The 17,011-nt window shown below is 41.8% G+C and overlaps 1 protein-coding gene across 12 annotated transcripts in view; it reads right to left on the bottom strand.

The window, feature by feature from the left end:
- Positions 1-17,011, bottom strand: part of elavl4 (ELAV like RNA binding protein 4) — an 88,036-nt gene that overhangs the window by 37,127 nt on the left and 33,898 nt on the right. For 8 of the 12 annotated variants that reach the window (XM_020702754.2, XM_020702752.2, XM_020702749.2 and 5 more), the window contains 2 exons: positions 15,618-15,864; positions 15,360-15,371 (listed from right to left, as the gene is read on the bottom strand). In XM_020702754.2, coding sequence (XP_020558413.1) covers positions 15,360-15,371; positions 15,618-15,864 — 259 coding nt within the window. The remainder of the gene's footprint in view (positions 1-15,359; positions 15,372-15,617; positions 15,865-17,011) is intronic. The other 4 variants (XM_011474549.3, XM_011474552.3, XM_011474550.3 and 1 more) reach the window with 1 other exon arrangement.

Raw genomic sequence — 17,011 nt, 5'->3', positions numbered from 1 at the left:
AGGCTCATTAAGAAATAATTATGTCTTTTTTCAAATAATTAGGATTAAAAAACCGATGAAAGTTGCTGTTGGAAAATGAGGTAGAAAATACGCTGGGCGGCCTACAAGCTCCCGGCTCCGCTCCATTCCCATTGCATCCCCTGTCAGACAAATAAATGCTTTTGTTTTTCTGGTCTGAGCTGGAATCTGGATCAAAACTCCACGGCTGGATAGATCACACATTGCTGCCATTTTTTTTGCACCGCTAATGTTAGGTTGGAGGTGTGAGGAGCTGTAAGCTAGCAGGAGAGTGCGTGAACCAATAGCTCAGTTATGGGTGATGGGAAGGGGGCGGGGTTGCTCTGCAGCAACAGTTCCGGCCACAACTCAGAGGTGAATTTCTAAAGAACTGTGCTCGTTGTTAATTTCTCTCCTGCTGCTCTGCAGCAACCTTGACAACAACAGTTTAAAAAAAAAAAACATTTTGGCTAAAAACGGCCTAATGATTAAAAAACCACTGGGAACACTTGATATGTGGTGCGGCGCGTTGTCACGGTAACATGACATATATGTAGCGATATATATGCTGATGGTCACAGTAAGTTGAATAGAGCATCCGTTCAGATGGAAAGTTCTCCTCTTCCTGCTGGTTTTTATCCAGATGATGAAGCAAAGGTTTGTTTTAAGGAAGCCGGCGCAGTGATGCAGAACATTTCACATCTTTTTTAGACTTGCATTATCACTGTGGATTAACACTTTTTAATGCACTCCCAGCAGACAATCAGAATCATGTATCCACCCCGTCCATTGTCTAATAGCTTTAGAAATTTTGGTTTAAAACAAACCTAAGAAAAGTTGAGATAAATAATTGAGATAAATAATTGTGATACAATTGTGACACACGTTGGACCTTGATCCTTAAAACTTGTTTACCTGTTAAACACATTTTTTACATTGTTTTTGGATTTCCTCCTTTTTCTGCAGTTTGATCTCGATTGTTGTAGCATGTTTGCAGTACAAAAAAAATGACACAATTAACTGATTTTGGACAGTTTCCAGTTTTTGTCAAATGATTGTGTAATATGAGTAAAAACCCACAAAAAACAGTTTTAAAGGTAAATTATTAGAGTAAAAATGATTAAGTAGTAAAAAAAAACCACAAAGACAACTGTGGGTTCACAACCTGAAAGAGTTACAGTTAATAAAAGTGTAAGAGCTGGCATATGCACAAGTATTCTTGAATCTTTGGTTATAAGCGGCAAAGTCCCACCTCATTTCCCCCCATAAGCCCAGGGTGTTGTCGACAGCAGACTCCTTTTTAGAAGGAAGGAGGCTTGACGTCTCTCAGCGTTTCCCCAACAGATCAAGCCTTTCAACTGGCTTAGAAGTTTAAGTGAACGCCCACAGCCGTCAGGGCCTTCAGTCTGCCTGTTTCCAACAAACAGCCCCCATCCAGCAAAGCCACGCTCAAGCACAAAGGCAGTTTACGAGGAGCGGCACGCTCACATTCGTGCTAATAGGAACAGACAGCAGTTAGCCAGAGACAAAGCGAATCTCCAAATATGGAACATGGCTGTTTGACTAAATAAATACATTTGGGCCATGGATATCACAGGAACGCAGCGGAAGGTCCAGGAGGGACTTGTAGTCCTAACATCAAACAGCTGATGAGTTACTCCTCCTCTTGCCTCTCCTTCCTCCCTCCTTTGGATTAACTCTGGATTATCAGACACTCTATTGTTAATTAAAAACCTGCCATCCTGGAGAGACCACTGCTATTTATAACGAGGCGCTCTCTCTTCACCCTCTTCTTCCTCCCTGACTCTTAGCTGGCACAGCAGATGTTCATTTTGGAAATAAAACCCATTATGAGAATCTTTTTCATTAAGAAACATCTAAGCAGAAATCAGAAGTAATAAAGAGGGAAACATTTGGAAAAAGCAGAGTCCATAAACGTAGTTTGAAACACTGCTGAAGAACTCCAGATGATTATTGTTCATTAGAGTTCAGATCTGGATCTGCTGACATTTTCAGACTTCTGTCAACTTTTGTACTTCGCTAACATGCATCTACCTTTTTTGCTGCTCCTTCCCCATCTTTGGGTACAAATGTAATCCAATTACTCTGCAGATACATACATACATACACTTAAATAATGATGCAGACATCAGAAACTCTTGTGGGCACAGAGTGGCAAGATTAAAGGAATTTCTACTGAAATATGGTACAAATGGCTTTCATGAAAATAAAAAATGTCAGACGTGACGGCAGCTTTGGTGTGTGTAATTCTCCCCATCAGTGTGGGTTTTATCAACATGCAAATCTATGATTTCACGCTGGCATGTTTAGTACAAATATCCGACTCTCTCCTGACTTTGGAGATGAGCGTCCTGAGAGGAGATGGGGGTTGAAAGACGTTTGCCTGGAGCTTTGGAGACGCTCTGCAGGGGATTCCACCCACCGCTTCCAGCGTGTCATGAAGGACGCGTCAGTCACCAGCAGACTGTTGCACTGAAAACTGAAACGAGTGGGAGATTCTGCAAAAAGGTACGACGCTAGAGGATCTGCAGATTTAGGAACTATGCTCCCAATGTCAACTGTTTGACCAAAATGGAAACATGAGGAAAAAATCGTCCAAAAAGATTTTTGTAGTAATGCAGTTATGTCTGGAACTTCAAATATGTATTTGTTTTTTTAATCTATTATAGATCAATACAGCACTGCCACAATCAGCACCAAAAACTTAAACGTTGTTAAATACATTATTTTAAGTAGCAACTGTATTAGGGTTATTGAAAAAAATAGAACAAAATTGTAAAATTATGAAAAAAAGTCCAAATGTTTTGAGAATAAAGTAGTAAATTTATGATTTAAGAAGTCATCCTTTTTCAGGTAAAAAGTGTTTTTCAAAAAATAAAGTTATAATTTACTAAAAGTAAAGGTGTGTTTGTGCAAAAAGTCAAGCAGATTCTCGAGCGGGGAGATGTTCACACTGGTAGAGTTTGAGTTTATTTGGAAAAAGCACAACTTTTTTCTTGTAAAATTACAACTTTCTGGAGAGTTTTTGTTTGACTTAATTCTCGTAAAATGTTAACGTTTTAGGACTTTATGTTGGTATATTTATTTTTCTTTTAAGGATTTTTAATTTGATTTTAATTGATTTTATTTATTGGTTTATTTTAAGCATTGATTGTAGACAATACAACACAAAAATCACACAGATCTATCAGACTCATTACCGGAAAAATGAAACGTATGGATTAAAAAAGAAGAAAATATACAAAAATATAAGGAAAAAAATAACTAATTACTCATAATCATGAATAGATATTTTTGCAATGATGTGTAAAATACACACTTAGGTCACATTAGATTCAGTAAATGTGATTATTAACTAAAGTCAAGTTTAATTTATTGCTTGAAAAGGAGGTCAAAACCAATTTATATAATCCCACCTCTAATGAGTTATTTTATTTTATATTTTGGCATAATTGTCATAATTCTACTTTGATGGAATCTACCTCGATGAATGAGAATCTACACAGACCTTTATGCTTTTTGTCTACAAAACAAAAATGGCCATTTCTTTCATTTTTTGGCTGAAACGTGTTGGCAACTGAATGTTTGGTGCACCTGTAGTATAAATACATGCAAGGTGGCATGTCCTTATCTGATTACAGTACACACAGCTTGACGTCAGCAGTCTTTAAACGTGTTCGTTTTTGGAGGGCAAGGCCTGAAAGGATCATAGACTTCTCCTGTTTCTCGTGCACAAGGATGCAAATGAGGCTGACGCTGAAAGAAGCTCCACGTCTGTAACCTGCAGTGCATGCAGACGCTGCAGGCAGTGCGGTGGGTTTCTGCAGCGCCTCCTGTGTCCACCTCATCTCTGCTCAGCAGGATAAACTCTGCACGCCCGCTGAATTTGGATCACACCACGGCCGTTCTGGCTAAATGCACCGGGTTTCTGCATTCCTCTGACACACTGGCTCCAACCACTTAATGCGTGCAAGGACGGCTGGAGATCTGACTTCTAATATTTCTACATCCTCAACCTCGACACCATTTTACAAACAAAGGGGGATGTTTGCAAGTTCTGTTTTTAAAACGATGACACGCTCTCCAAAAGTGCATTAAGCCTTTGTCATTGAAAAAGTTGCTTGACTGCCTCCTAACAGCATAACAATAATTAAATTTCAGCATAAAGCAGATGCTGCCAGACAGTTTTTAAAATAATCGTGAAGCAAACCGGATCTGCTCTTTTATTGTTTTACTAATTAAAAAAATGCTGCCTGCCTGAAAACAATTCAAGAACAACAGATAATTTATAAAAGCAGACTGTCCACTGACATTTTATAATTACAGGAAAATGAGCACGGTATCTGAGGCGGCGTGGAGACGCTATTAAAAGGGCTTGATAAGTTGCCACTAATGGGGCTGCAACTAACACAAAAAGCTGCTGTGTGCTGATCAATTATCTTAATAGATAGATTAAGTTATATATTTTAATTGTCAATTAAGAGCAGGAACCCAAATGAAGCACCGCTCTTCGTAATGGAGTTTTAATGAGGTAAGATTTTCACTTCCCTTTGATTTGTCAGCAGCTCACAGTAGCACTCAAATGAGCAACAAACTTGAGTGATCGTTTGGCAGCAATAAGGAGGTTTCTTTGTGGATGCTCATCGCAGTAGAGCCGGTAAATGTAAGTAAAGGTTGTGAAGCGCTGCTACAGATATCATGTTGCCACATGCCGGGGCAGCGCTCCATCACAGAAGGCCACATGTCCACCTTTACTGTGAGCGCAGCGGGTGGAGGGAAGAAGTGCAGGCTAATTTTACCCACCTCCACTCCTCTGGAAGACCTTTTGTGCAATTGGACATAAATTGTATAAGAGGGTGAGCATGTTTCTCTGTGATAAAATCACTGCTGCTCCTAGTGAGTAGCTCTTTGCTGTGTTGGCGAGGAGTTATGACTAAGCCATTATTTGTTTCCTGAGGAGCAGCAGGTTTCCCGATGTATGAGCTGAGAAAATGAAAGCACTTCAAGCTGTTGTCCTGCCTGCTGGCACCAATATGCAGTTTCTTCTCTCTCTTTTCCCTTCTGTGCGCACACATAACACATAGGAGGGTGCCAGGATATATCAACACTGACATAGGTTTGCAAAATGACAGAGATATTAATATTGTGGGCACAAAAAGGGAAAACACGCGTGTGCACACTTATGCTTAATTTAGGGCCTAGCGTCGGTGAGATGCACAAATATGACTGACAATCGTGCAGTACAAGACTTTGCTGTAATCATTTTGTGTCTCTTGTTGTATTTTGCCACTAAAAGCTCCGTTCTGCAGACATGAAAGCATCTCCGTGTCCTGCTATCATCAGCCATGCGATTTACAGCCTTTGATCTAAAGTGCAGCTACCAACTCAAACTGCAGGAACCTTCTACCTTCATGTGCGCTCGTTGAAATCCATTGTTCCTGCAAACGAATTGATCAGACTCTTTGCAGCTGCTGACACTTTTGGACAAGACGGCTGAAGCAAAGGCGACTCTGCAGCACCAACTTCTTCATCCCTTTTGACCATGTTTTCCAAAATAAGAGCATCGTTCAGAAATTAATAAAAGTAAAGGTTCTAGTATATTTAAAGTACCACTTAGATCTTCTTTTGATCTTTTCAAAGCATTCCCACTGGTCTTCTTTTTACCATATTCCGTTTTTTTCCCGAAAACCAAAAACGTGTCATCATAGGACACAGTTTCTGCTGAGCACCAGCAGTTTTTCCCACTTTAATTTATGGGTGCGATCGTTGGCAAGGAGAAACCCCACCCCCTCTTCCCCTCACCATTACTGAAAGGCCTCCGTTAACACTCTCTCCCGCTGGCTTGCAGCCCCCCCCCCAACTCAACTGGTGTTACAAAAATGGCGACAAATATTGAAACTTTAAGTTTTAAGTCAAATTCCAGCTCAGGATAGGAAAACAAAGACCTTCATGGATCTATTTGTCTGCAAGTGCATGCATCAGAATGGAGAGGAGCAGGACGCTTGTGGCCCCGCCCAGCTTATTTTCTACATCACAAAAACACACCTTTTTTTTTTTTTTACAGAATCTTTGTGTCTGCTGCTGATTTACAGTTATTTGAATAAAGAAATGCATCTTCCATCATCATAAAAATGCCACAAGAACATGTTGAAAGATATTACATTTGGTCTTTTAAGCATTATAAATACATTTGCTGACATCCAGTCAGCAAATGAACATTTCTGTCTCTCAGTCATGTTTCAACAAAACAAAAACACTCCTGGAGAGGACTGGCCTGTTAGGGATCAGTTTTAGAGACATTTAGAAATATGGCTGATATGGAGTTTGTCAAACTAAACTGCTTTGCTTCCCCCCGGCTTTTTGCCCCTTGCTGCTGCAGATACTTGAGACAGTGCTGTCTGCTGATGGTCTGCTGCTCCTCTGCATTTGAAAAGGTGCCCTGTCACCAGCTTTGTGACGGCTCTCACTTCCCTTACCTAAAAGACTCCCATCCCTGGGAGAATTGGGGGGGGGGCACTTTCCCAGAGAACGAGCACAAAGGAAAATAAAAAAACACGCTGGAATGTCTTTAATATCAGCAGTACAGTAATTGCATATCGTGTGGCGTGTACTGAGCCCATTTAAATAACTAAATTCATAAACAGAGCCGCATCCCCCGCACACACGTATCTACTGTAGATCCATCTCCCACTCACTCATTCAACACATATTTCCCTCCTAGGTTGCCAAGGTAGCAGCCACTGTTGGAGTCAGGAGGCTCCCACTCTCAGCTCCCAAGGCCCTGCTTCCACCGACACACACACACACACACACACACATGCCCACGTATGAGCTCAGGGACAAACACACGCCGGTAAGCCGCCCCCTCACGGAGGCGCCCTGAGCTTCGGGGCCGGTAAGCTGCAGCCTTCGGCGTGCGAGCTTGTTGTTCTGACGGGCATCAGAGGAGAAGAAACGAAGCTGGCAGACACAGAAGCCAGAACTGAATCAGACGAACGCTGTGAAGTCAGAGTGGCAGAACTCACCCAGGTGAACCTGCTTTTAAAAATTTCAGACCTTCGGAGGAAAAACACCACAGCACCCCGCCGTACGAGCCCCCCGCCTCACACTGTCAGGCTCTTACCCGTCTGCCTTGAGAAGGCACATTCAGGAGTGAGGATGAGGAGCCAGCCCGGGGCACATTCAACCCCCAGATCTGAGGCCGGCACAGGGGACGGTCACAGCTCTTGTGTTCCAGGTAAAGGCCACTCGGAGTGAAATGAGAGGGGACAGAGTCTGTTTGACGTGTGGGCCACAAGAGGACCGGTGCAGCCAAGCAAGCTCAGGACAGCCAGCTCTGAGTGCTAAGCAGGTGAGGGAAGAAAGCCAAAGGGGCCCGGGTACTGAGGCAGAGAGCCTGGGACTCTGAAACTTTAATGTGTGTCTGCCTGCTTGTACATGCACCTCTGAGCCTGCCAGCTCTCTTAATACCTGGCTTTGGAGATGTCAAATCCTTTTTTCATCTCTTTCCCTGTCAGCTTTGTTCATGCTATCTTCCGCCTTCAGCCCATTTCAGGTTCAGATAAATTCTTCCTGTGTGTTTGATATAAATCCTACACCAAATCTCACGCTGCATGATTTGAGTGAGGATTTGAACAGTATGTCACAGTTCATCACCACACAGAACAACTTTGTAGTTATGCTTATTAATAACTCGTCAGTCGGGCAAATGAACCAAAATCCCTGTAGTTAGGATTTTGGGAAACGTTGCAGTAACAGATTAAAGACCCGCTCTGATGAAAAAGGTGTTTTTAACATGATCTTGTGGCATTTCTCTGATGGAGGACATTTAAAAATTAAGCTCTAAATTGCATTTCTGTGTATTTCTTTGCTCAAATCACTGAGAACCAGGAGCTGATGAAAAAATGACATAGGAAAAAGGGCGTATTTGTGACGTGGAAAATACGCTGGGCGGGCCACAAGCTCCCTGCTCTAAGCTCATAGCTACACGGAGTGGAAGGGGGGGGCGGGCTTGCTTCGAGCCAACGGTCCCGCCCACAATTCAGGAGTGAATTTCTGATTAATTCTGCTCTGCATAAACAATGTCGTAGAAAGCAACATCAGTTTTGTTTGGTGATGTTTGGAATTGGTCTATAAAACAATTAAAGCTCTGCTCATTTCTTTTCATAAACTCCATCTTTCATTTAGCCCATCATTTTAGACCTATGGCTCTGCTTCTTTTTTCATATTTGGGTTTCATTTGTACTTTGTGATTACAATGGTATGGTATTTAAAACGCCCCCCACCCCCTCCGTGGTGGGTTCTCCTCCAAGCTCGGGTCCTCTACCAGAAGCCTGGGAGCTTGAGGGTCCTGCAGTATCTTAGCTGTTCCTGTTCTTTTCTGGACTGAAAGGTCTGAGGTCTTTCCAGGTATCTGTTGTAGCCACTCCTCCAGCTTGGGGGTTACTGCCCCGAGTGCCCCAATTACCACAGGCTCCACTGTTACCTTCACTTTCCATGCTTTCTCCAGTTCTTCTCTGAGTCCCTGGTATTTCTCCAGTTTCTCATGTTCCTTCTTCCTGATGTTCCCATCGCTTGGTACTGCCACATCCACCACAACGGCTTTCCTCTGTTCTTTATCCACCACTACAATGTCTGGTTGGTTCGCCATTACCATTATCAGTCTGGATCTGGAAGTCCCACAGGATCTTTGCCCTCTCATTCTCTACCACCTTCTGAGATGTTTCCCATTTTGACCTTGGGAATTGGTGGATTGTTTCAGGCGCCTCTTTGAACACCCTACACCTTGGGTCTTGTCTGGTGTGGTAGATCTACACCTTGGGTCTTGTCTGGTGTGGTTGGATCTACACCTTGGGTCTTGTCTGGTGTGGTAGATCTACACCTTGGGTCTTGTCTGGTGTGGTTGGATCTACACCTTGGGTCTTGTCTGGTGTGGTAGATCTACACCTTGGGTCTTGTCTGGTGTGGTAGATCTACACCTTGGGTCTTGTCTGGTGTGGTATATCTACACCTTGGGTCTTGTCTGGTGTGGTAGACCTACACCTTGGGTCTTGTCTGGTGTGGTAGATCTACACCTTGGGTCTTGTCTGGTGTGGTAGATCTTAGCCTCCATCGCTCTGGTGCTCAGGGCTTGTTCCTGAGCTGCCAGGATGAGTGCTTCAGTGCTATCCTGTAGGCCAGCCCTTTCTAGCCATTGGTAGGACTTCTTGATATCAGCCACTTCAGTTATGGTCCGGTGGTACATCCCATGCAGGGGTTTGTCCTCCCATGAGGATCTGTCCTCCAGCACTGTATCCTCTGCTGTCCATTGTCTGAGACATTCACTGAGCACACTGTCAGTTGGGGCCTTGAGCTTGATGTACTCATGCATCTTGGATGTTTCATCCTGGATAGTGGCTTCTACGCTCACTAGTCCTCGGCCTCCTTCCTTGCGGCTAGCATACAGTCTCAGGGTGCTGGATTTGGCATGGAATCCTCCATGCATGGTGAGGAGCTTTCGTGTCTTAACATCCGTGGTCTGTATCTCTTCATTTGGCCATCTTTCTATCTTACATCTAGAAATGGACTAGATGTGATATATAAAATATTATTTTCTTTTTTGTTTCTATATGATTGGTTAGTCTCCCTCTTTAGCTAAGCCAGCTTTAAAACCTCTTTCTCTTCTTTTGGATTCTTTGACTCAACTTCCTGCAAAGCCTTTTGAAATTAAAGCTAACCATAAAAACTTAGATCATGCTTTTCTTATGCCTGTCAGAGTAAACTATATTCATATATATGATGATATATTACCACACTAAGGAACAATGTTTTAATGAAATATGAGTTATTTTTGCAGCTCATTTTTCTACCCGGAAGTAAATCGACTCGATCACTGAAGCCCCGCCTTTCCCTCCTTGTGGGGGTCGCCCATTTCATTACGTCAACCTAGACTCGGCCTCGGCTGCGTGTCTGTGTTTTTCCCACCAAAACAAACAACATCTGAACTTTCGTAAAAAAGATGGATGTTCATATTATGCATTGAAGAGTAAAGTGTTTAGCCGATCACCACAGAGAGAGTGGGTGTGTTTGTTAGCCTGGGGGCGGGGCTGGCAGACCCTTCCTGGAAGGGGCTGTTCCTTACTTTGTGACGTCACAAAGTTTTCGTGGATTGGGAGGGGCTGATACTCAGACAGCAGGTTTTTAGAATAATATTCAGAAATGCATGAATGGAGCAAAATTCCAATTTGAGGGCGGTTTATAGTGAGGAATAAACATTATAAAAAACTCCTAACACCATCTGTCTTTACCATTTCAGTTAAAACCTTTAAAGATGCTAGATTTGCCATCAATTCCCAGTTTAGAAACCAAAAACCAAAAAAAAAAACATAGAAAAAAGATAAAGGATTCTGGATCAGACAAAAAAAAAACAACTAAACAGCTGAGTCTGCTTTCAGCCTCTAAATTGTCAGAAAAGATGCACCTGTTTTGCTGAAAGAAGCTCCGTCTTTCACAGCACTGAAGCCGTCTGCCTGTCAGCGGTGCTCCAGCTTGAACTGCTACACATCTGACATCACACTCCATCTATTTTTCATAGCCAACATCTGCTTGGCTTGCTATATTGTCACAATGATTTGCATCACTTCCCCAGATTCCATGTTTAAAACCAACACGTGGAAGTTGACCAGAGTGGTGTGAAAAAGACTTCGATCACGGCGCTTTGATGATGTCGCTTCAGTTGCACAGATAGATAATGCTGTTTGGGTTACTTCAGGGTTAACGGAATTTGATGTTGAAACCTGGGAAATGCTTCTACATGAGGGTAAAAACAGGCGGCCTGCAGAGGTTTTGGCATTTGTAATGATTAGTGCTAAAAAAAAAAAAAACTGCTGATAAAATGCTCCCCTCCGTAAATGCAGTCAATTCTTGTTCAGCATGAGGAGCTGTTTTCTTTTCCTCTGTGTCATTAAGAAAACAAATGCATTCATTTCTCCAGCAGAGTTGCAGTGAATGCAGAATACTGATCCTGTGAAATGACTTTCTGACAAAGATCAGTCCATTTCAATCCTGCAAGCAGCTGCTTTAAAACATGCTGACAAGGTATTTTGAATATGCATTATTCCAAGCCGATATTTTCATCTATTGTGAAAGCGTTACCAGTGGTCTTTTAATTGTGACCAAGCCGCTTTTAGCAAAGAATCCAAAAGCAAGTGTCGTTTTCTAGGACATAGTTTCTGCAGAGCAACAGGACTTCATTAGAAATTCACCTCTGAAATGTGGGCGGAGCAACTCAGAGGTGCTTGTGGTCGCCCGGCGTATTTTTATGCTACAAAAATGCCAGTTTTCCAAACTGGCATTTTTTCGTCTTCTCCAAATTTAAAACTATTTGAATAAAGGATTACTCAGAAATGCAATTTTAAGCATTATTTTCTTAATAAAAGGCCTCCATCATCAGAAAAATGCCACCAGAACACATAAAAAACACCAAATACACAATTTCTATCTCAGTTTAAGGTGTCCGATGTATTTTTCCTTACAATCCAGTTCCACATCTTATGTGCAGAGCCTTCAAGTATTAAATAATTTGGTTGAATGAATAAATGCAGCATTTTAACGTGAACACTGTAAGTGGGGACAGTGTCAAATCCACTGTGACAACACGTTAAGATCCAAAGTGTGATACTGAAGCTACAACTTTTTTACCAGACTTATGCTGAAAGTAGAGGGTTCAGTTTGAATAAAGCTGAGGTTTGTGTGTGTTTGTGTGCCAGTTGCAGAAAGGTGTGTGTGTAAGCTAGCTTTAAATAAAAGATTAACTTGGGTGTCCCAGGAGTGTGTAAGAACATCAGGCTGAAGAAGCTGTGCATGTGGACAGGAAGACAGGCGAGCAGGCAGCCGTGTGGGGAGCAGGAAAGACACCCAGAGGTGGCTTTTCCACCAGCTGAAGTCAGCCGGGGTGACAGACGGAGCTGAAGTGTCTACACCTGCCCACACTCGCCTGAGCCTCACGCCAACCTGGCATCATTGAAGCTGACAGGAGCGAGTCCACAGGAAGAGGAGAGGATGCCCCAGACCTGTCTGTCTCACGCTCCTCTGTGAGCTTCAAGTGCTCCCACCTTGTCAGCAGGTTAGTCTAGATTCACACACAGCTGGAAAACATGCAAAAGCAGGAAACGTCTCCATCAGGTGCACATTTATTACAATGTAGTGGACATTGTAATAAATGTCATTATTATGAAAATGGAGAATACACGAGAATCTGCAAAAAAGAAATGAAAATGAAATGAAAAGCAATTTAAAGACCCACTCAGATGGAAAAAAAGGGTTTTTGGATCTTCTCGTGGCATTTTTCTCATGATGGAGAACAAATAGAAAGAAAATTAAGATTACGTTTTTCTTCATTCAAGTTGTTGTGAATCAGAAGTACCCAAAAGTGTAAAAATGCCGTCTGAAAAAGATCATATTTGTAGTGTAGAAAATAAGCTGGGCGGGTCCACAAACTCCCTGCTCCCCCCCATTTTGCTGCAGACAAACAGATCCATGAACGTCTTTGTTTTCCTGGTCTGAGCGTGAATCTGGATCAGAACTGGATGGCTGATGGCTCTGATATTACTCGCTATTTTTGTTGCAGCGCTAATGTTAGGTTGTAGTTTTCAGGGGCTGTAAGCTAGCGGGAGAGAGTGTAAACACAGGGATGATGGGATATAAGCAAGACTTACTCTACATCAATAGTCCTGCCCACAACTCAGAGGTGAATTTCTAATGAACTCCTATAAAGAAAATGGAAAATGACACAGATTTTTCTTTTCCTTTTTGCTAAAAACGGATTTATCATCGTTAAAAAAGTTAAAACTTTGGGAATGCTGTAACAAGAGATCCAAAGATGAATGAGTGGGGATTTAAGTTTAGGATACTTTTTCAAATATTTCCTACAAAATCTAAGTGCACATCATCTCTGTAGAAACCTCGTTTTAAATAGAGATAAAAAAATGCCAGAAAAGTTTTCCTCTTTAGTCCCTTCCTCCTGCAAACACGGCTCAGTCCAGTATTGATTTGGCGTCCTGTTAAAAAGCAGCCTCTTGGCATTCCCTGCTGGAAGAAATCTGTGCTTTGTTGCCCTAAAAGTTTGCACCAGAAAACTGCACCCATGGGAGAGCTAAGCAGACATACTCTGCAGGGGGTAATGCAGGGAGGCAAGCAGTTATTTTTGAGTTTTGCGTTGATGCTGTCATCAGACAAGTCCTTCAGAGCTGAGAGGAGAAGTACCATGAAAGGTTCAGGAGTGATTTCCGCCGCTCTCAGAGCTGCTTTGGAGCCTGTGCAGGTCTCCAGCAATCCTATCCAATTTTAAAAGCCTGCAAATATCGTCTGTTTGCTCTTTTTTTTTCTTTTTATTTCAAACACTGCTTCTGAAGTCCTGTTCTGATCAGGTGCAGAGAACATGGTGGAGATTTATTTTTGTACACAACCATCATTCTAACTCTCTCCGGCTCCATTTCGTGGAGCGTTGCAGCAGAAGAGGAAGATGGCCCTGGAGAGGACTTGTGTAAAAATCACAGCCAGTTTAGCTCCTTATTGTAGTTAAATGAAATAAAAGTTGATAATTGTGTTCTGGGGTTTATGCGCCTTTCCCCTGCCCGCGTTGTCTGTTTGTTTGCTATCCCACAGTGCTTTGCTGATCTCGCCTGCCTGGTCTTTTTTAATGAGATTATCAGGAGAAGTGTCAGTAAGTAGGATCTAAAATGAAAGTCATTATGGAGCATTATCACTGAGCTGCACCGCCCCAGCTCCCTCCATCCATCTGCCGCATGGCCACCCACACAGCCACTCCGCCCAGATTACAGCCGTGATTAGCCCTGCAAAGTGCTGCTTAATTTAAACACCTCTGGAGAACATGTGGCATTTTGCTGCGTTGCTGTGCTTCAAGACACTCAGAGGGCAAGAATGGATTTTCCGTTGAAAACATCACACACGCCTAATCCTCTCAACACTTGGACTTATGCTAGAGCCAAAAGCTTGTGTACAGAATCAGAAGAATTTGTTCTTTTTTATTTCTTGCATGTTTGATGTCACATTGTGACATAAACACGGCTTTTCACTGGAGTGTTTGATGAAGGTGGTGCGCTGTTCGCTCAGAAACAGAATCAGCATTTCAGTTTTTTTTCTAAATACAATCTAAACAAAAATACAACAAAACTGAGATACTTTTGACAACTACAAACTGCAAAGACTATTTTTTTTAATCTTCTAAAAAAGATTTACAGTCTTTCAGCTCAATTGAGGTCAAGGTAACTATAATATTTTACCTAATAAAAGGACACTGAAATCATAACAAATCCACTCTGTTTGGATGTTTTTGTCAAAAGGACCATCCATGTTTCTGTCAGCATTTTTCATTCTGACATTTTTAAACACAGAAATTTAGATTTGCACACATTCCTGCTTACATAATACACAGAATCAAGCCCTCAATAACTGCAAAGTAATCTTTGGGTAAGATAGATGTCAAAATGAAACGTGTGCTCAAAGTTGTGCATACTTTGAAAGAAAAAAGAATTGTATAAATATACATTTGATACATTTTGAATACTTCACAGCCATAAACTGTGTCAGAGTGTTAGTCGCGTTTTTTGCATTGTTTGCCAGGGGTGTGACTTTTACTCAGGTGTGACTTATCTGTGAAGAATTGCTGCGCTAAAATATTAGATTCCTTCTGTTTCATGACGTCAAATAAGCATCAATGTAGTGGTGGAATGTGAAGATGTTCAGTCTAATTATTGCTCTCTATTCCGTTATTACAATTTGCCTTTCAAGATGAAATGTCCATTCTTGTTCCTGTATTTTGTTAGCTACATTTCTCTCAAAAGTGCCACGTTATATGAATCTTTTCTTCTATATTATGCATTTTTTGGCTGATGTTACTTATACTCGGGGATGCATTACAGTCCAAAATATAGGGGCACCGTATCATAAGTCACTCAAAAGTGCGTCCTGACCGCCTGTAGGCAGACCACCACAGGTGGACGACACCAATCAGACAGTGATGAATGGTTCACATGTTTGTTCAGCGACTTAGTCGCTTACTTTTTTGATAAGACATTTTTTATGTTTTGTATTGTCGCCGAGCTTCACTTTTGATTGCTTTTTTTTAAGCAAAGCCCTCAAAAGCAAAGTCTTTGTCTATAAGCATACGTTTCATTTTCACAATTAAATTACCTCATAAAAAAACAAAATTAGGAAATCGGACTTTCTAAAACTTTAACATGAATTAACTTCCCTAAACATCTGATTTGTTTAACTTTTTTTGACCACAGCAGATTTCAAACATCAGCTACAAACTCTTCTATTTCTGTCATCGTCCTTACCTGAGACTTCAGCTGCAAAGTGCCAGATATCAAATACATGGACAAGAAACATGAAAAAAAGAGTTTTAACTTTGGTTTCTAAAGAAAACGATTTAGTTTAAACATCAAATGAATGCAAAGTAGTTTTTAAAAAGTTAAATCTTTAGCACACAGACAGCAATGTAAACGAAATATGCATCAATTTCTACAATGCAGGTATAATATGATGACTGTTTTTAAACACAGAGATTTTAAATAATTTAATGTGGTTCGACCAACCTGTGATTTTATCACGAACCAGCTTGCAGGATTCGATCTCGCCGATGCTGCCGAACAGGCTCCGGAACTCCTCCTGGGTCATGTTCTGGGGCAGGTAGTTCACGATGAGGTTCGTCTTGCTGTCGTCGTTCGTCGGGCCGGTCTGCATGGGAGAGGGGCAGCCACGGCTGTTGTTGGACGGGCCGTTGGCCGTGGTACCTCCCCCGCTGGGGCCGTTTGTCACCGGATTCTCCATGTTGCTGATGATCTGGGGGCAAAAAGGGAAAGAGGAGGAGACAGGAAAAAAGGAGCAAGGTTTCAGTTTTTGTGAATTTCTCGCATTTTTATCAAATTCTATCAAAAAATACAACCAAAAGGTTGTATTTGTATTTTTATTTGATATATGGTCTCGGTAAATCACTTTCAAATAGAATAAATATATATTTAAACTACACAATAACAGACTGTAACCCTTGTGCTATCCTAGGCACTTTAGCATTGGGAGTTGGGTCATCTAGACCCACTAGACAGTGCTCTGAACCTTTTTCCTTCAATGATTTGTGATCTTCACTGGTGTCCATGGATTATATGAAATCTTTCCACCTTTATCCACCTTTGTCATGGTAGGGAGAACACCTCAATGGAAGGGGGGGTCATCTAAGATAGCACAAGTGTCAGAGCATCAGATGGGACCATAGATCTGACATTATCATCTCCTATTTGTCGCTGAAGCAGCTGATTTGGGTAAATACCTTAAGTACAGACCTTTATCACCAGAGATGTTGCTGGTGACACCGGTATGACCTGCACACTGCTGTAACTCTTCAACCGATGATGCAATTAAAGGAATTCCAGCAGCTGCTTTTCTCAGCGTCAGAATCTGCTGGAATTCTATAATCGGTTGAAGAGTTACGGTAATTTAAAGAATATCTGCACTAGAGCTATAGCTCTCAAATTAAATTTCACATTTACCAAACACATGAAAATACATGAAACGTTCTAAACAAACAGTATGAGACAGCACAAGTGCAATAACCCAATGGTTGGGACGCTGCAATATTTTATATATTTTTTATACTTTTTTATTTTATACTCTACTCTTCACTTTCTCAAATTTTGTTCCTCATCTTATTTATGAACCTTGTTAGCATTATTTTGTTGTATAACCCTGACTTGAGAGCTGCCAAAGAAAAATTCCAATGTACTTGTCGTACATGTACAAACGGCAATGAACCCCTTAAACCTCAAGACACAAAAGCAGAAGCACGGATGAATATAAGGAGCTTGTAAAGGCTTCCTGGAGCAGCCCTCCACCTGCTTCCTGACTGCTGCTGATGCTGCGACAGAGCAAAGTTCGCTTTCCTGTACAGGATTTTTGCAGCAGGCGGATTGTTTGAAGAATAACCGAGGAGCAG

The sequence above is a fragment of the Oryzias latipes genome, chromosome 4 (genome assembly GCF_002234675.1).
Source record: "Oryzias latipes chromosome 4, ASM223467v1".
Taxonomy (NCBI): domain Eukaryota; kingdom Metazoa; phylum Chordata; class Actinopteri; order Beloniformes; family Adrianichthyidae; genus Oryzias; species Oryzias latipes.
This window is presented reverse-complemented; position numbering and strand designations above follow the sequence as displayed.